At 46.2% G+C, this 20,260-nt stretch overlaps 1 protein-coding gene across 4 annotated transcripts in view; it reads left to right on the forward strand.

Moving 5' to 3' along the window:
• NRF1 (nuclear respiratory factor 1) overlaps positions 1 to 20,260 on the forward strand; it is a 112,647-nt gene that overhangs the window by 68,614 nt on the left and 23,773 nt on the right. For all 4 annotated transcript variants that reach the window (XM_026648577.2, XM_029910879.1, XM_029910878.1 and 1 more), the window contains 2 exons: positions 863 to 1,020; positions 6,440 to 6,564. In XM_026648577.2, coding sequence (XP_026504362.1) covers positions 863 to 1,020; positions 6,440 to 6,564 — 283 coding nt within the window. The remainder of the gene's footprint in view (positions 1 to 862; positions 1,021 to 6,439; positions 6,565 to 20,260) is intronic.

Genomic DNA, 20,260 nt, shown 5'->3' on the forward strand with positions numbered 1-20,260 from the left:
GATCGATTTATCGTGTCTAGTGAAGACACGATAAATCGACCGCCGAGCACTCTCCCGTCGACTCTGGTACTCCACCGGCGTGAGAGGCGGAGTCGATGGGGGAGTGTCAGTAGTCGACCTATCACAGTGAAGACACCGCAGTAAGTAGATCTAAGTATGTCGACTTCAGCTACGTTATTCACATAGCTGAAGTTGTGTAACTTAGATCGATTTCCCCCCTCCCCCCCAGTGTAATCCAGGTCTAAGTATAATACAAGAGAAAAGAGATGGATATGGGCATAAAAATGAGGGAGTACAAGGACATAATGAGACAACATTTTGTTCTGTGTTTATACAGCACCTGGAACTATGGCGTCCTGGTGCATGACTAGGGATCCTAGACGCTTCGGGCATACAAATAATTTAAAAATATTAGGCACATCATCTGTAGGCATCATGGCAAAGGAGGGATTTGGAGGATAACGAGGTAGTTTTTGTATCTTTGGAGGGGGTTTCTCCCACATGCATGGGGCAGTATGGGAGAAATCATGAATGCAAGTGTTTGAAAGTTCACAGGTAGGCGATGGAGGCTGGCATCCTGGGTCGATCAGAAGTGGGAGTCAACACCTTGATAGTGAATGAGAAGTGATTGGATGGTTTCCAAAATGTTCTCTGTAGCTCGGTTTCTAAATTGCTCCCAAGGCACCTCTTTTTCCAACAGAGGTGCTCTCAGGATGTTGTGTACAGAAGAATCAAAGCATGTAGGATTTTTCAAAGACATCTTGAAAGTGTTTGACTTTCCCCTTTTAAGAAGTAGCCACCCAGCTGTGGGAAAGGTTCAGGGAAGCTGAACTTTTCTCTTTCTCTCTCTTCATCCAACTAGGTGGAGCAGAATTGGGCAACGCTACAGGGGGGTGAGATGACTATCCAGACGACGCAGGCTTCGGAGGCCACGCAGGCGGTGGCATCGCTGGCAGAAGCAGCAGTGGCAGCATCTCAAGAGATGCAACAAGGAGCAACCGTTACCATGGCGCTGAACAGGTACACGTGAGAGGAGGAGCTATGGGGACTGAATGGGGTAAGGTCACTGAAAGAGGGAGACCTTTCTGCCAGATTTGCTATCCTTCACGATGAGGGCAGCACAGAAGCCTGTGATACATTTGGAAGAAAGTTGTCTGCGGTCTTTCATAGAGATTTTTCCATAGAGAATTCCCAACCCATCAATGCCAAAGCATTCATAGATCATTTCCTAGTGTCCCATGGTAATCTGAGGAAGCTCACAGAACTAGAAATGTGCTGTTAGGGAAGGTACATTTAGTACCCATCCCTCTTGTCCATTGAGTGTCCACTTAAAGCAGATAAGAGCTATAATGTTCTTGTAGCACTTGTTAAATAAGCAGCTCCATCCCTCTGTCAACATTATTGAGGGCCCCTCTGTTAAAGGGATGACGTTGATTTAACCAGGCGGGTGGCAGTAGGGTCTCCTCTGACCTGAAATCAGAATCTCTCTTCCAGGCTAGTTGTTGAAAGTGTTTCTCCTGTGTTTGGTTCTGGAGCCGGGAAGCTGAAATGAGCTGCCTGGATAATGATTTCTCCTCCTGCTTGGAGAGCTCTTGGCTTAGAATGAGCCCTGTTGTTGGTTATTTGCAGAAGAATGTTTTCACGGAGGATATGGAGTCTGGTCTGAGGGTGAGATACGAACCTTGCAGAGGTCATTTTGAAAGACATATTGAAAGACTGTTGAGAAAGGGATTTGAGTGAGAAGAGGGAGACTGTCCCAAGCACAAGGGGAGGGAAAAGGATCCAAAGGGCAGGGGTATTATTGCTCATGGCCTGAACCCAAGCTGGGTTTTCCTACCTGGTTTATCTTATATTTGTGCTTTGCATTTGCACTCAGCCTCCTTGTTCTTGGACTCTGTTTATTGAACAGGGGTTGATCCTGCCAGGAGAAGAGCAAAGCATGGAATGTTAGTGTAGAGCTCCAGGAACCTCTTCTACAGACCACTTGTTAAAACAGCCACCTTTGTACCAGCTGCATTCCACAAACTGATTCCACATTTCTGTTGCAGCAGGATCCAGGACTAGCCCAGAACTATTTCCCGGGTCTGTCAATCAGATCACTCTCTCCTCTCCTGTCCTCCCCACCCCTGATCCCATCTCTTCCCCTTTTGGTACCAAACAGTGCCACGCTTTAATCAATGGGAGAGGTTGCTGCTGAGTCACTTGAAGTGCATTCTTCTCATAGGCTGAATGCAATGCCTCTGCCTTACTCCCAGCAAGAGGCCAGGACTGGGATCCAGATTCAGGTATCTTTCGGAACATGGTCACGTAGGCCACTATGTTATATTGATGAACTTTATCTACTGATAAAGACTTGCTGTCTGTAAAATCACTTTTTAAAAAACCCTGGGTAACTCTTTTCAGGGGATGATATGAAAAATGACTGAACCCCCCCCACAAAGTATTCATAACATTGTAGTGAAGGCCTACTCTCACACATCAGAGGGGTAGCCTTGTTAGTCTGGATCTGTAAAAAGCAACAGAGAGACCTGTGGCACCTTTAAGACTAACAGATGTATTGGAGCATAAGCTTTCGTGGGTGAATACCCACTTCGTCAGACGCATACTCTCACACAGTCCACCCCTCCCCGCCTGTAGGATGGCCACTTACAGTAGTATTCACAAGAACATTCTCCGGTGTACTTTTAAATGAGTCAAAGGCTAGGGTTTTGACCATTTTTGTAGATTATTCCACTGCCTAACACATCTCTGTATCAGGCGCGGTTTTCAATATGTAGATCAACAAAAATCTGAAAAAAATACGCATTGATAGAACCCATCAAAACAATGAAAACTAAACATTGAATTCTGCCAAGCCTAGTCATGTATAATTTGCCTCTTTCTCAGGCCCGTGTCCCATTGGAGAGCCACTTTTAGGCCGGTAGAAATTAAATAACAGAATTAACGTCAGAAAATCAGAATCCTTAGTAGAAATAACTGTTCTTCCTTTAACTCTAGTAGCAATCCCCGGGGGTTCCTGCAATACCTCTCTCTTTAGCCAGCTTTGTATTCCAGGAGGGAGTGGGGGGACCTGCAACAAGAGCCTCACAATGTGAGGGGAGGTATTCAGTAAACATTTTGGCTGCTCTAGTTAGAGGTAGGATGTGGGAACAATGTGTACTTTGGGGAAAATACAAAGCCCAGGCCCTTCTGCTGTGACAGTGCAGGTTGCTTTCTGATGGCAGCAGAGTAATGGTGCCTCAGGAGGTCTTGTTAACAAGCTGCAATGCAGCTGAGCTGACTCAAATGTTTATCACGTATAAGGGAGAATGTGGCTACCTGCAGAAACTCATAGAAGTGTTGAGATGTTGACGTTGGGAAGTGTATTAGAGGGTGGGAATATACTGATTTATTTTCCTCAGGGCCTAGAGGTGTGATTCCTTAAGGACCTGAAGTCTTACCCACGCTTTTACTTTGCATCCCTCATGTAGACCTGTGGTATGACTACCAGCCTACACAGCCCCACAATACTATTCATTAATTGGCCAGAAGTCTTGTTCTGGATTGACTCAAGGAGCATAACCCTCCACCACCACCACCACTTCCTTCAGCCGTCCTGGCGGTGAGCTGAGGTCTCCCACCTGTCACTAGGCCTCGAGGACACCCTGGTCCTTAAGAGCTGGCAGCTATCACCAGCTTTTGGAAGGTTTCTACCTAATTTTAGCACAAAGCTGCCATCGCTCCATCGGGTGCTGGCATGGTGTCTCTAGGGGTACCTGGTAGAGTGGTGTCATTGTAAAGAGCAGATATGTGCAGTTGTGACAAATGAGGCAATCTCTGTAATCGATTTAGGGATGGGAAGCAGAGGAGCAAGCAGCAAGAGAGGATGAGGGGGAGTGCATGTCAGTGGGTGCACGCTTAATGTACAGCCATTTGAGTTAATAGATAAACATTTGGAGAGCTCAACATAAATGGAAAGAGCTTTTGTATAGCAAAGCACTATTATTATTTTCAGTGATGTAGCCTTCACAGTTCACTGGGATGTTAAATTGCCCTTGAAAGTGGATTTAAATAAGTGCTTCTCATGGCTGGGAGGCTGGGCGGCTCCAGCAAGTGAAGTCTGTTTATTGTAGCTGGTCTTCGCACGCTATAAATACCTTTAGACCAGTGCAGATTCTCAGGAGGTGTGGCATACTTCCTAGGCGAAAGGAAGTGAGAAGGCAAGAAAACAAAATGGTATGGTCAAATAGCATTGGGAGGTTTTGTGAGCCAAACAGACGTTGTGTGGCAGTGAAAATCCAGCCCAAACCAAATCAGTTGGAAGGAACATAAAATCTACGATGGAAATTAAAAAGGTCAAGAGGGAAGGACATAAAAACAAATAACACATAGGAAGCATGCAAGAAAAGGGGTAGGTTCATTTGGACTACCGTGGAACAATTAAGGAAGATCCCAGGGAAGCTAAATGGCTTCTTTGCATTGATCTTCACTGCAGAAGACATATCTGCTTTTTCAGATAATTAAGGTGAAGCACTGTCAGATATTCAGCTATCTGAAGAAGAGGTTCTGGAACAAACATATGAATAGCAACAGGTCACTCTGCTGCTAATCTCTCATTAAAATGATCTATTAAACCACAGAGCTGGAGGGTAGCAAACTTTTGGCCTTGGATAAAAGGAGCTGAAGAGATCATGGGAATAACTGACCAGTGAGCCTTACTTCAGGGTAAGGTGAATTGGTTGAAACAATTATTAAAGGTAGATTTACAAAACCCATAGGAAATTGTGTTTTAATGGGGAAAAACTAGTATGGTTTATGTACAGGAAGATCCTGCCCCTCCAGTTTGTTAGAATTTTTTGCATGTCCACAAAGTAGTGCAGAAGGGAAAACCACTTGCTATAACTTACGTGGGCTTTTCAAAAGTCCCTTGCAAAAGGCTATTAAGGAAACTGCATGTGCCTGAAGAGGGATTTTAGAATAGGGGAAATTAGAGATGGAAAGGGCCAATTGGGTCATTTTATAGAATCTTAGAAATGTAGGGCTGGAGGGGGCCTTGAGAGGTCATCTCTAATCCAGCCCCCTGCGCTGAGGCAGGAACAAGTAGACCTAGACCATCCATGACAGGTATTTCACTAACCTGCTCTTAAAAACCTCCAAGGACAGAGCTTAACTACCTTATAGTTAGGAAATTTTTCCTAATATCTAACCTATAGCTCCCTTGCTAGATTCCTACCTTCAGTGGACATTGAAACCATTGAGCACAGTCCTCTTTATAACAGCCCTTAACATAGTTGAAGACTGTAATCAGGTGTGTGTGTCATGTGTCGTGTTCCCTCCCGCCCCCCCCGGTCTTCTTTTCTCAAGACTAAACATGCCCAGTTTTAGTTAACTTGTTAACCTTAATAGGTCAGGTTTTATAAACTTCTCTTTTTTGTTGCTCTCCTCTGGACTCTGACCAGTTTTTTCTTAAATTATGGCACCCAGAACGACACAGTAGCCCAGCTGAGATCTCACCCATGTTGAGTAGAGCAGGACAATTACCTCCCATGTCTTGCATATAATCATTTTGGAACTGCATCACATTGTTGGCTGATATTCAATTTGTGATCTGCTATAACCCCCAGATCCTTTTTAACAGTACAACTGCCTAGCCACTTATTTCCCATTTTGTAGTTGTGCATCTGATTTTTATTTCCTAAGTATAGTACTTTGCACTTGTCTTTATTGAATTTCATCTTGTTGATTTCATCCCAATTCTCCAATTTGCCCCAGATCATTTTGAATTCTAATCCTGTTCTCCAAATTACTAGCAACCACTCCCAGCTTTGTGCCAGCCACAAATTTTATAAGCATACATTCCACTCCTGGAGCACCCACGGAAAAAAATTAGGGGGTGCTTAGCATCCACTGTCAGCCAAGCTCTCCTCCTCCCCTCCCTGTGCCTCCTGCTCGCTGGCAGCCCTGCTGATCAATTCTTCCCCCTCCCTCCCAGTGCCTCCTGCACTCAGCAGAACAGCTGTTCAGCGGCGTGCAGGAGGCACTGGGAGGGTGGGGGAGGAGCAGGGATGGAGCGTGCTCGGGGGAGGGAAGAGGTGGGGAAGAGGCGGGGCGGGAAGAGGTGTGGTGCGGGCGGAGCAGGGGTGGGACCGCGGGGCAGAGCAGGTATGGGGGCTTGGAGGAAGGGATGGAGTTGGGGCGGGCCTGAGGTGGAGGGTGGGTCGAGTACTCCCCCGGGTAGAGAGGAAGTTGGCGCCTATGACCATTTCATCTAGTCCATCTCTCACCCCTCTTCCACCATTTATTCACTACATGATCATTTCCGTTCCTTTGGCCTGGTGAGAGCTCTCGCCACCCTGGCGTGTGTGATCTCCTTCTGTGGCACTTGGTTAAAGCCAAACACATCAGAGCTAAGTTACTCTCTTTTTCTAATCATTCTTTTTCTTGTCCCTTCCGCCTGCAGTGAAGCAGCCGCCCATGCTGTCGCCACGCTTGCGGAAGCCACCCTTCAAGGGGGAGGACAAATCGTCCTGTCTGGTGAAACTGCAGCAGCAGTGGGAGCGCTTACTGGAGTCCAGGATGCTAATGGTAAGAGTAGATAAATATTTAATTGGATTTCATTTTGGTTTCCACTTAAACCCTCAAGTCCTGACTGACAGGATGCGTCAGAACAAACCCAACCTGTATGAGAAACAAAAGGAGAAAGTCCCAATGTGAGCTGTAACAAACCAGGAGTTTTGCTTAGCAAGAAGGTACTGTTGATCCCCCCAAGGGAAAGTTACCTGGGGTGTTGGGCTTTTTTGCTGTAAGGGAGGTGTCACCACTGTGGAACGTCATGAACCAGGTTACACCTCTTACCTTTTAAAAAGGTCTTTGTTGGCCTTGGAATTTGAAGTGGCCTCGGAATTTGACTGAGAGTTGACTGCAAGGTGCTACCCTCCAGGGTTTCCTTGCCGTCTATGGGACTTTTTCACATGCTCCTCTTTGGCTGCTGGAGAACTGTCACTATGATGCGGTGTATCTGTGCTTTGGTGGCACCTTCCACGCTAGTGAATGCATCCCTACGCTTTCTGTTTTCCTCATAGCACAATTCAGGCTGTTGCTTGCTTTCTTTGTAGGCCTTTCTGTGGTACCCCTCACAGTATCTGAGTGGTGTCTGCTATAATTAACCAACCACAATTGCTGCCTTGGTAGTGGTTATTAATATTACCAGAGTGCCTAGAGACCCTAATCAAAGTCCCTTTGTCCTAGGCAAATATCAGCATTTGTAGCTAATACTAACTAACCACATGGTCTTGTTATGTCTTTGCTCAACTGCCAAGGTAAACAAAGCATTGCTTTCCAAATTCAGGGATGAAATGCATTAGTCATTAAAAATACTTGATAATGCAATTGAACTTATGTTTACCTGTCTGCACCTAAGAACTGTGTGGCATGTGTTCAGTTATAAGGAAATGCCGCTTTAAAGGATTGGACTATTTTAAATATTATAAATGCTAAAGAAAGAAGCAGTGGATTACCAGGTTGCAAAGTGATGGCCATTGTCTTTTGGTCTGTTCCATACCTAATACAGCACCTTTGATAGTTTATGCCTCATATTTGACCTACCTTGAAATAATTGGTTAGGAATGTTCTTTGTGTTCTAAAACATCACCATTCTGTTGTCAAAGAACGCAATGGAAAAAACAATAGCAACTTTCACTAATGTTGCATTTGGCTTTGTTGCTGTGGAGTCAACCAGCCTGAAGGGGTAGCACAAATTAACCTGCAAACCCTGTTTCTAAAATTGTTAAGAGGATGCTATTGCCCCCCAAAAAGTAAAAGAAGCCGCAGAATTGTGTTGGGTAATGCTCCAGCAGCAACCTGGTGCGAAGGTTGTAGGGAATCCGTGTTCGTCAATGCAAGGGCCGAGAAAGAAGTGACCTGTTGTTTTCAAGCTTCCAGGAAGGTTTTACAGTCAGTCAGATTGAGAAAAGCACATTGGTGTCCCTTTCAGAATAAAAAGTGGGTTAGCAGATCTGTCAGGCATGTTCCCTTTGGTCTGTTCCCAAAGTGCTTTCATGCTCTGGATTCCCGCCTCAGGACCTGAGTCACTCTACCTCATTCATCCAGCCTTAAAATCATTTTAATGCAAGATCGTTTTTATAGCAGACTTTGAAATCAGATGGGATTTGCAATGCATTTAGGAAAGAGACTGTTTGCGTTATTTTCCTCTGCGCAGAACTTCACCCGCAATCCCTCCCCTTGTTTCCTCTCCTCTTTGATTGCTGTAATCTCTGGTGGCATTAAAGGGAAGGTCTTTGTCTCTGCAGTAGTCCTTGGAAGCACCATGCAGTTAGTTTTTATTATGTAACCAGCTAATACGTCTCCCTGTAGGGATGGAAGGCGACTTTGATATCAATTCCCGCTGTCTGCCCTCCATCCCCAGACGGGAGAGGAATTTTCAGCTTCCGTATTGTCATTCAAAATTTGTGTCACTCTTCCCCACCCTATGCATTTAACTTTTTATAGTCTGAGTTCTCCCCTGGTTTCAGAGTAAGGATCTGCTGGGGTATAAACATTTACTCCTCTGATGCAGCCAATCAGTATAAGCTGTTCAGAATGCAATTCCATCAGTGGGAGATTAAATGTGAGTGATTGGATGTGATTGGCTGCAGCAAGGCGAAGGCGATATCTTAGAACAGCCACTGAATTAACCCGCAAATTCTCCTTGCCCAGTGATTCTAACAAAGACTGAACTTACTAATATTTCCAATAAATGTTCCTCTCTAAAAATCCGTTACCCTTCTCTAGCTCCTATCATGCCAGAATGCCAAAGCACTTTACAAACATTGATTTCCATACCTCTCAGGGAGGTGGTGGTGTGAAGTTTGTTACCCCCATTGTATTGATAGCTAAATGGAGACAATAGAGTTTAACTGACTTGCCCAAGGTCACGCAGAGAGTCATTGACAGAGCAGGGAATAGAACCCAAGTGTCCTAACTCCTATTCCTTTACTTCAGCCACTAGATGTAATTCTTCCCTCCTTGTTTGGTTGTGTTATGTCCCTCCATTATATTGTTGTTTTTCCATCTATTGTCAGGAAGTGATACCCCTATTCCAGGAGAAAAAGGCTGATTATAAAGGGGAAACTTTTCTTTGTACTTAGACACCCCAGGAACTAGAGCTGAATTCAGTATTGCCAGAGGTAGAGTGGCTGGTACTGTTGCTGGACTGAAAAAGGGCTGTGGATAATCTTATGAGCAGTAACATTTATAGCTAAGGGAAATCAAATCTCCTGTTTCACTGCAGTGTAAAACTGTCTAAGTGCATGATGGGTTTCTCCTTCTTCTGGAGTATCTGGTATTGTCAGCCAGGATACTGGAGCTGATGACCCAACAGTCTGAGCTGTTGCCTCAAAATCCCGTGTTCTTAAATAATTGGAAAGAAAATATTGCGATATTCTAGACAGGCAAATGGGACTGTAGTGACATCTGTGTGTAAACTTGGCTGGAATTGGAAAGGGCTGTGATAGGAGAAAATGGACTGCATTGCAAGCATAGGGCAAGGGTTAAACGCCTGCTAGCATGCGGAAGGGGAAGCAGTTTAATTCACATGGAGGTGCAGTAGCTGGAAGTAGGAGCCTGACCAAACCTGTGTTTAGATTAGGGCTGTCAAGTGATTAAAAAAATTAATCGCGATTAAAAAACTTAATCGCAATTAATTGTGCGGTTAATTGCACTGTTAAGCAATAAGAGAATAAATACCATTTATTTAAACTTTTTTGGATGTTTTCTACATTTTCAAATATACTGATTTCAATTACAGCACAGAATAAAAAGTGTACAGTGCTCACTTTATATTTATTTTTGATTACAAGTATTTGCACTGTAAAAAAACAAAAGAAATAGTATTTTTCAATTCACCTAATACAAGTACTGTAATGCAATCTCTTTATCATGAAAGTTGAACTTACAAATATAGAATTATTTACAAAAAAAAAACCTGCATTCAAAAATAAAACAATGTAAAATTTTAGAGCCTGCCAGTCCACTCAGTCCTACTTCTTGTTCAGCCAATCACTCAGACAAACAGTTTGTTTACATTTGCAGAAGATAATGCTGCCCGCTTCTTGTTTACAGTGTCACCTGAAAGTGAGAACAGGCATTCTCATGGCACTGTTGTAGCTGGCGTCGCAAGATATTTACGTGTCAGATGCGCTAAAGATTCATATGTCCCTTCATGCTTCAACCACCATTCCAGAGGACATGCGTCCATGCTGATGACAGGTTCTACTCGATAACAATCCAAAGCAGTGCAAACCGACGCATGTTCATTTTCATCATCTGAGTCAGATGCCACCAGTAGAAGGTTCATTTTCTTTTTTGGTGGTTCGGGTTTTGTAGTTTCCGCATTGGAGTGTTGCTCTTTTAAGACTTCTGAAAGCATGCTCCATACCTCAGCCCTCCCAGATTTTGGACGACGCTTCAGAGTCTTAAACCTTGGGTCGAGTGCTGTAGCTATTTTTAGAAATTTCACATTGGTACCTTCTTTGCGTTTTGTCAGATCTGCAGTGAAAGTGTTCTTAAAATGAACAACATGTGCTTGGTCATCATCCGAGACTGCTATAACATGAAATATATGGCAGAATGCAGGTAAAACAGAGCAGGGGACATACAATTCTCCCCCAAGGAGTTCAGTCACAAATTTAATCAAAGCATTGTTTTTTTAACAAGCGTCATCAGCATGTAAGCATGTCCTCTGGAATGGTGGCCGAAGCATAAAGGGGCATACAAATGTTTAGCATATCTGGCACGTAAATACCTTGCAATGCCAGCTACAAAAGTGCCATGCAAAAGCTTGTTCTCACTTTCTGGTGACATTGTAAATAAGAAGAGGGCAGCATTATCTCCTGTAAATGTAAACAAACTTGTTTGTCCTAGCCATTGGCTGAATAAGAAGTAGGACTAAGTGGACTTGTAGGCTCTGATGTTTTACATTGCTTTGTTTTTGAGAGCAGTTATGTAACCAAAAAAAACCTATACATTTGTAAATTGCACTTTCACGACAAAGAGATTGCACGACGGTACTTATATGAGGTGAATTGAAAAATACTATTTTGTTTTTATCATTTTTACAGTGCAAATATTTATAATCAAAAATAATATACACTTTGATTTCAATTACAATACAGAATACAGTATATATGAAAATGAAAAAAGCATCCAAAATATGTAATACATTTCAATTGGTATTCTATTGTTTAACACGGCGATTAACTTTTTTGAGTTAATCGCGTGAGTTAACTGTGATTAATTGACAGCCCTAGGTTAGATGGATAGGGACAGGGAGACAGACTCTTGAAGATTGTTGGGAAGGAGAGACTGCAGCACAGCTGGGTAGTGCAGTTCCCATTCACTGGATCTCTTCATGTTGCAGTAGGGTGACCAGATGTCCCGATTTTATAGGGACAGTCCTGATTTTTGGGTCTTTTTCTTATAGAGGCTCCTATTACCCTCCACCCCCGTCCCGATTTTTCATATTTGCTGTCTGCTCACCCTATGTTGCAGCCTTCCTTTTTAAATGGATCTGGGGCTTGAGATCATCTTTGGTTATGACGTTTCTCAATGGGGTTTCATTTTTAAATATTGGAGGATTTCGTGCCTGTGTATTCTTTATAGAGGGCCATAACTGTCCACAGCCTTGGCCAAGAGGTATAATATGCCAAAGGCAGACAGAATCCCTGCCCCACAGAGCTTAGTCTAATAGCATCAGTGGGTCCATTATATAACAATTTACCAACACAGAGTGGCCAGTGGTCATTACAGCCGGAAGGCTTTGCAGAATAAATGGCTTTTTCAGCAGTCTGGAAGAAGAGGAAGGGTTATATGAGTTAACTTGTAGGGATCCCAACTAAAGAGGGTGAGTTAAAAGAACACATGAGTTTGGGAGCAGGGGAAGGAGTTGAGGCTGTCAGGAAGGAAGCTTGCACTGATCTTAGAGTGAAACAGCTGAGGGTAAACTGGGGAACTAATTACACTGACTTGAGCTGGGTGCAGCCAGTGTGCATCTCCAACCCCCCAAAGATCTCTGCTGATGCACCTCAATCCTGACTGGTAGCATCCCCTGCTCTTCCATTCCGCTTATAGCTTAGCTGGTGCCCCTCAGTTCTGACATGTAGACCCTTTGCTTTTCCAGTCTAGGCATCTGTGTGGCTAGAAGGACAGCTAATCATGCTAATTTGACTGCTGGTTTTCTGTCCTGGGTGCAGATGGGCACGAAGATGAGCCTGCCAAAGAGATGTAAATTTCTCAATAACAATTTTCAGCATGACCGAAGTGAGACAGGCTTACAGGCGAGGGCGAGGCGGGATTATCAGGCTGTGATGAAAGCAGGGAGAGAGCATTAGGCCTGTTTGACGTGAGCAAAGGGGGATTATCGAGCCCTGTGCTTTTGCAAACAAAGGAAATAGGCATCTGTATAGAAGCATGCCTCACAAGTTAGCGTAGGGTAAACAGGCATTTAGATGGGTATTTCTCATTTCAAAGGGGCAGGCACTTGCAGCTTTATACCACCCCATGAGGGCAATTAGCGGTGCGATTGAGAGATAAAAATCAGCAAATTTCCTCTGCTTGCTTGAGGGATCTGTACTTCCTGGCCAAGATCAAACTAAGCACCAGCCACCAGGTGGAAGCCTGTTTCTGCCGCCATGTGAAGGGCTATGCGGATGAGACCCAGGAGAGCATGTCAGTGCAGCAGGTGGACCTCCAAACATGTGGTGAGAGTTAGGGTCCTGTCAGGCTCTGTACAAACTATTACAATTCAAAGTGTGTCAGGGAAAGGAGCTGGGGCCCATTGTGTGTATCACCCAAAGACCTAGAGAATGAAAATAAAGATCAAGGGACTAATACGTAGGACAAACTTGTAGAATGAGAAACTACCGGTGTTTGCCTTTGAATGCCTCAGGGGCAGGGAGGTGTAGAGCATTGATGATCTGGTTATTGTGGTGGCACAATAAAAACCGAAGGGCAACTTGCACATTAATCTGGTGTAAACACCAAACTACCTTTAAAAATATATTTCCCTTGTAAGTCTCAGTTTCAGGGGAAATTGCCCAAATGGGGTGTTGAGCGCAGCGGGGGAATGGGTTAATTAGAGATGTGTGGACAAAAGGGAGAGGCAGAGTTCTTGTAGGGTCTGAGAAGAAGTAGTTTGAATTAATGCACTGAGGCAGGGGATTCAAACATGGTCTGAAGAAGTGCCACGGAAGATGATTGTAGCAGATGCCTTCTGAATGGATCAGAAGAAGGGAGGGGCCAGCATTTTCTGTGTCAAATGACTGGCAAAGATTTGCATTGGCTACTTTCTGCATATGCTCGCTCACTCTATGCCTGCACTCCTTCCCCGCTGGCATCCAAAACCAGGAGACACCACAAGGTAGACAGGAAGTCGCTTCTTGCATGATGCAGGAATTGCAGTCTTCTGATCACATGCAGCAAATGGCTCAGTGCTGTCTGCTTCCTCTGCTGCACTGACTCCCAGCACTTCAGTGAAAGATTAGCTACGACTGGGCCTTTTGATGCTCTGGTCTGAGGGTGGGAAGCACTGCCTGAGAACTGGCTCAGTGGCTGGGATCCCTATTCCACCGGCACCGTCCATTCTTGTTTACCTGTTGCTGGACCCTGCTAGCACAGAACAATGTTTGCTCCCCTTTGCCAGGCAAACGCTGCCACTTTAAAACCCAGGATGCTGGATTGCATGTTCTTGTCACTGCCCTAACTTGCTGTTGAGCATTAATCTTTGCCAGCGCTGACTGGACCCCCAGTGTAGACTGGCTTTTTGGCACTGGGCTGCCCTCCTTTGCTTTGACAGGATAGGACTGGTGACGAGAGGGCTGCTGCCATTAATATGTGTCTGCCCACCAACTGGGGCTAAAAATAGTCTTGCCGAGAACTCGACTGTGTACTGCCCTGGATACCTGCTTTCTCCTTTAATCCAAATACCTTGGTCCCCCAAGAACAAGCATGGGCATGTTGCAGGCACGCACGCTCTAAGCAAGCTTTTCCTAAGGCCTTGATTACAACAGGCAGGGAGGTTTTGTCTAGTGGTTAGAGCAGGGACTGGAGCTGGAAGGATAGGTTCCATTCCTAGCTCTGTTGCTGTATGACCTTGGGCAAGTCACTTACCCTCTGGGTGCCTCATTTTACTCTGGGTGTAATACCTGCCTGGGGGACTGTTGTCTTAATGGACTGTGCTGCGCTTTGAGATCCTTGGATGAAAGGCTCTTTATAAATGCAAAGTGCAACTGAAATATCTGCTTTCATTTTCTTCTTTCCACTGTCATCAGCTTGGTGGGAGTGGGGAGTGTCACTTGCCTGTTTGGGTGCTTCTGTCACACAAGTGACTCTGCCCCAGCAGCTCCCTTGAATTCTCGGGCTGCCCTTTTTTATCTCTGCAACCTGTGTTTGAATCGAGTCATTTGCAAGGAGAGCGGGATTGGCCTGTAGGGACATCTGTGGTCATTTCTTGCTTGGATTTGTGTTTAATTATCGATTGGGTGAAATCCTGGTACATTTTAAAGACACACACCCCTTGCTTCTCAGAGGCATCTCTGTGAGCCATCGATGGTTTACAAGTTTCCAGAGAGGAGGGTGAACTGTCAGCAATGGGAAGGCCCCACCAAGCCCCCTTTCAGATTGAACGCTGCTTGGAGCATCTCTAGTATCTTTGGGGCAACCCGTGCCCTGCCGATAGTGGGGGGCGGAGTGAGGGCAGCCGGCTTCAGCAGTGTTACTGAGCGTGCTCAGTCCGTGTGAGCATGCTCACTACAAGCCAAGCAGCAAATCTGGGGAGGCGACCCTGCCTGCCCCCCCTCCCCAGTGTGTCCCCTTTCAGACTTTCCCATCAGTACAGTGAACTATATACCTTGTTTGAAAACATTGCTTCCCAACTCCTTGATGACCTTGTAGCATCTCCCCTCTCTCCCTTGCCCCCCCCCCCTCCCCCCCCCCCCCCCCCCCCCCCCCCCCCGCAGAGAGTTTTGATATCCACTCCTATTATCAGGCAGTTGAGACTTAGTCCCTCCAGCTGTCACAGCTGATGCTGTCCTGGTTTAAGCACAGGGCCATTTACCTTCCACGTGTCATGAATTAGGGGAAATGGACAGGAGGGCTGGGTCTGTTTAAAAATTAAAGCTGATTACAAGGCATTAACATTACGTTTAAAGACATAGACAGCAGCCTGCCTCGCTCACCATCACTGCAATATGTTCCCCTCTGCTCTGAGCTGGAGGAGAGCGCGCTGATCTCAACGAGACGTCGGCATCTACTTGGTCCCCTAGCTTTGTGTGTCTTAAAAATCGCAGCTTGTGGATTTCATTTCTGCCGGGAGATTTAAAAGCCGTTCTGCTCCCCGCACCCTAAATGTAACCACCCTTTCTGTGTGATCACGCCAGAAAGAGTTCTGACTCCTCAGCGCAACTCCTTTCTTCCTAGTGACGATGCACCCGGTGTCACTAGTGCTGTGATTTGTCCAAGTTGCTTGAAAGAGTTACGTGTCCAAATCCTGTTGAATTACAATGGGGTTTGGGTTCCTAACTCACTTAGGCAACTTTGACTAGTCCGTCTCCGGCTTTTGCCTGAGGAGGAGTGATTATGGGGGAATGACCTTATTTGGGGATGGGGAATGATGGACAGTTGAGTTGGCATTTCTTGCCAAGTGGTGTCGTGTGGACACACACAGCTAGATGGACAAATGTTTAAAAAAAATAAAAAGTCCCTCAGTTGAACATCCCAGTCCCAGGACTGCGTGGGTCCATTTTCAAACAATCGTGACCACAGGGAGCTGTAAGTGCTCAGCGATGTAGAAGGGGTCGTATTGTTACCCGGGGTTCTTTCAACCCAAAGCTCTTGGTAACTTTTACTCTGTGCGAGGAGGTGTCAGGGAATAAATCAGGGGAGACACGGCCGTCCGACCGATAGATGGCTGGCACAACCAGGACAACACAAGAGTGCTTTCACTTAAAGCTAAACTTTACTAGTCTCAAGCACTTACACACGTCCGCAACAGGTTAGTAACACACCCCCAACCCTTGATAATTACCGAAGCTGAGTGTGGCTCTCGAGTGGCACAGTGGCAGCCCGTCTGCCGGTGGGGAACACAAGATGCATCCAGAGGGAGAGACCAGTCCCGAAGAGTCCCCAAACGAGTCCCCTTATTTATACATTAGTAATAGAATGACATGTCCCTTAAAGGGACATGTCCCTCGCGTCTGATGAAGTGGGCATTCACCCACGAAAGCTTATGCTCCAATACCTCTGTTAGTCTTAAAGGTGCCACAGGACCCTCTGTTGCTTTTTACATGTCCCTTAAAGAAACCTTGTTAAGTAAGCAGTTTCAAGCAAGAGGTTCCTTCTGATGATTGATTAACCAGGTGTGGGTTTTTCCAGGACTTGCAGCCTTGAGCCCTCAATAGACATTCCTGGGGCATAGCCTACTCTTTTAAAACGCATGTATCAGCAACTTCAACACAATTCTTATCAGGAAGGACGCGGGGTCAAGCTGCCCTTTCTGTGGCACCCAAAACCCCCTCCCCATCTGCCTTGGTCAAGCTGCATGGCCATTTTACAGCCTGCTGACTAGGTTGCTTTTTAACAATAAGCCATAGTGGTTTCAGGCATTTTACTGGTTTGCCAGAGTCTCCCCGTACAGTATTACTGGATGGTGTCATCCCGATGAGCTGCAGTAATTAAATAACGAAGAGCAATTTGCTTTGCAGTGCTTGGGCTGCACTGCGCTTTGTTGTAAACACAGTGCTAGTCAGCAAAGCCGCCAGTGGGGCATCCGCTCCCTCTCCCCTAGCAATGGCATCCAGAGTCATTTTGCTTGGCTTACAAGTTCAAAGCAGGATTTGTCTAACCGTGGCAGCAGAACAAGATCAGCCCCAAAGCTGCCCAGCCAGGCTCTCTCTGCTCTACGCACTTTTGGGAAAGAGGGGGCACTGTTCCTGACTCTGATGCCAAATATGATTACAAACATACATTTTTTGCTTGTTTCAATGCCCAAAATGTGCTCAGGGCTCCCCAAACATGTAGGAAGACACAGCCCCTGCCCCCAAAGAGCTTCCATTCTAATAGCAGCCACCATGCAAAAAAGTGCCCCTTCACTCAATCTTCTCCACCGCTCTCACTATCCGAAGTTCCTTGCTCACCATCCTCTTTGTCGACACTCATCAGGCAGCCTTGAACAAGTGCTGCAGGAGCCCCCTCCCTTGTTCAGGGGCCCAGCCAAGCTGCCTCCATGAACAGACAGCTGGTGAGGTATCGAAGGGAGTGCCCACCTCTGCGCCTCTATGTTACTGATGAGGCTGGCTGCACTCTGAACTTTTTGACGCAAATAGGGCCTGGCTCTCGGAATCCTGGCAGGTTGCCCACATGGCTATTAGCTGGGCAAAGTTTGGGCACCCTCTGTTTTTAGGAAAAGAGTGAAGAGTCCATTAGAAAATGTGACAGGGTTTTTTTTGGTAGGAGAAAAATAGTCTAACCTGAGGGCAGCTTTGAGCTCTTTCTTAATGGATGTCAGTGGGAGAGGGATGCAATTTGATCCAAATGGGAAGCTGGCTCAAATCCCAGCAAGCTGTTGTAACTGTATAAGGCATCTTACGAAGTGAGACGGTTCCTCCCATAAACTTCCCCTGCAGGCAGAAGAAATCCCTTGTAAATTAAGCTGCAAACAGGGGCTTTCCCAAATAAATTTCTGTTTAATTTCATTTCAAGCACTGAAGCGTGTTTGTACATCTGTCCCTTTTAAGAGAGGAATAGCCTTGACATGTATGTTAATTGAAGTTCCTTCACAGTGGAGTCAGACCCAGTCAGTGTCGCCTTCATCAGATCTCTGCAGCACAGACTGATTTAACTAAGAGCCGGATCTCGTAGCCCTTACCCGTGTGAGCTATCTCATTGTAGTCAATGGAGGTACTCCAGTGAGTAAGGGTTAGAGGTGGGGCCCCTAAAACTGTGTTCATGGCATAGGGTGAAGGCAGCCTGTGTTTGGGAATTAATTTTATGAGTCGGTCACACAAGACATTTGTGCTTCTGCTTTTATAAAACGTATCACTTTCATCCTTCGGTTGCTATTTCCTAGGGTGACCAGATAGCAACTGTGAAAAAACGCGACGGGGGTGGGGAAGTAATGGGCGCCTATATAAGAAAAAGTCCCAAAAAACGGGACTGTCCCTTTAAAAACGGGACATCTGGTCACCCTACTATTTCCTAAAGAGTCAAGCGCTGTTGCTGGCTTTGAAAAGGGGCTGGATAACATTTCTAGCTACTCGTGCTAAGAAAGGAGTAATCAGCGCTCCTGCCTCAAGGTGTCAGCAGATCGTGACAGGGGTCAGGAAGGAATGTTCTGCCACCTTAGTGTACAGCACGGCTAGTTACCACAGTGTGTGGCCTTTGTCTGAATCATCAAGGACTGGCCTCTGCTGTAGATAGAGTACCCAGACCTTATGGAGCAGTCATCTGATACGATTTTTCAAATCCTACATGCAAATTGGGAATAGCCACAGGCAAATTCCAACTTGACCATTCTGTCACTTCCTGGTAATCCACCATCTTGTGCTCCTCCCCCCTCCCTCCCCCCCCCCATTGCAGCCCAGCAAATGAATGGGGTGAGAGTGACATAGGTAGCCAATACCTGCTCTCTGCTGTCATTGGGTGGGGCATGATGATAGGCTGGAATGTGAAGCCATTTTTCTCTTGCCCCGTGACCAGGAGGGGAATGTTAATGTAGCTGCCCTGTGGAGGGCAGTATGTTTCTCTCTTGAGCCTGGTGTCTTCCCAGTGACCTTCTCAGCTCATGAAGACAGCTTGGCTTTGCTGTAAAGCAGCTCATGTGACTGCAGTAATCCGCAGGCAGTAAACAGCTGGGTAGGAAGATTGCAAGAGGAATCGGCCTATTTTTCCGCACTGCAGACTTTGGCATGAGAACACAAGACTCGGGGCGGTGGCTTCTACTGCCGCACACCCACCTTTATGCATTCTATCCGTGGCTGCACGACACAGCCAATCAAACCCCTCCCCAAGAGCCTGTCTTCCCCTCGGGGCTCAGGCTGCCGCGTGCTACGCACTTGGACAGGAAATAGGGCTTTAAAATGGCACAGGGGTGCTAATTACTTGGCTCCGCAAGTCCATCAGGAGGGCAGTGTGTTTGGAGCAGTTCCAGATGTCACTATGCAGCCATTTCTCTCTCCTAGTGGAGAGGGCACAAGGGGTTCTGAGTCAGTGTGAAGCTGCAAAATAAATTACAAGATGCAAAAAGCTCCTGAAGTCGTTTCCCCTGGATCTTTTCCAGTAACGGGGGGCGGGGGGCCTAGATCTGAATTTGACTCCATCCTCACCCTGCTGAGAATGGACTCTTTTGGCTTCCTTTATTCCTGGGCAGAAATAACTCTTGAGGTAACTTCCTATCCTACATAACTCTTCTTCTGTGGACTCTCAAATAGCCCTCTCTGCCAGGGAGGCTACTCACTAGCTGCTATTCCTAGACTAGAATATTCTACGAAATAACAGCTGTACACGTAGTGTCTTGGATTTTGCACCAAGTAAGTGCTGACAGCGTGCCCTATGCTGACAGAAAGTCCTTGCCCCAAGAGCTCCCAGGCTAAAGCACAGGCACACTGGGAGACCCAGAGAAAGGACATTAGCTTGGAACTTGTTCAGAATTAATCATGGCACCATTTACTGTTCCCATAGCTGGTTTATAGATCACAGTCATTTCCTCTCCCTTTTCAAGGAGAGGAGGAGTGTGGATCCTCTTGGGCTTGGAGTTCTGAGGATCCTTCAATTTCCTCATCTCTACCCCCCCCCACCCCCCCGGTGATTTTAGTCGTCAAACTCAAAGCATCTTCCAGGGGAAACTTAGTAAATATTCATAGGATCCTGCTTACAAGGAACAAAGTGCAGGAGGCAATCATGGACTAAGTTGTCTAATCTTCAGTTGTTGAGACTCTGAGAATAGGCAGGGCCGGTGCAAGGATATTTTGCGCCCTAGGCGAAACTTCCACCTTGCGCGCACCTCCCGCACCCCCCATCCCCCTGCACATCGGTTCATTGAGGGGCAAATCCCAATAAGCCTTTATAGACCCCAGGGGCCAGCCTGCCCAGGGGCCAGCCATGCCCAGGGGCTGCTCCCCAGACCAGGTTCCCCCCTCCCCGCCCCCTGAACTCCCCTGGAGGGTGCACAACCCCTCCCCCCCGCGAGCCCTCCCCACCCCACCCTACCCTGGCGGCCCCCGTCCTGAATCCA

This window comes from Terrapene carolina, unplaced genomic scaffold (assembly GCF_002925995.2).
Source record: "Terrapene carolina triunguis isolate 2854851 unplaced genomic scaffold, T_m_triunguis-2.0 Scaffold68, whole genome shotgun sequence".
Lineage (NCBI taxonomy): Eukaryota > Metazoa > Chordata > Testudines > Emydidae > Terrapene > Terrapene triunguis.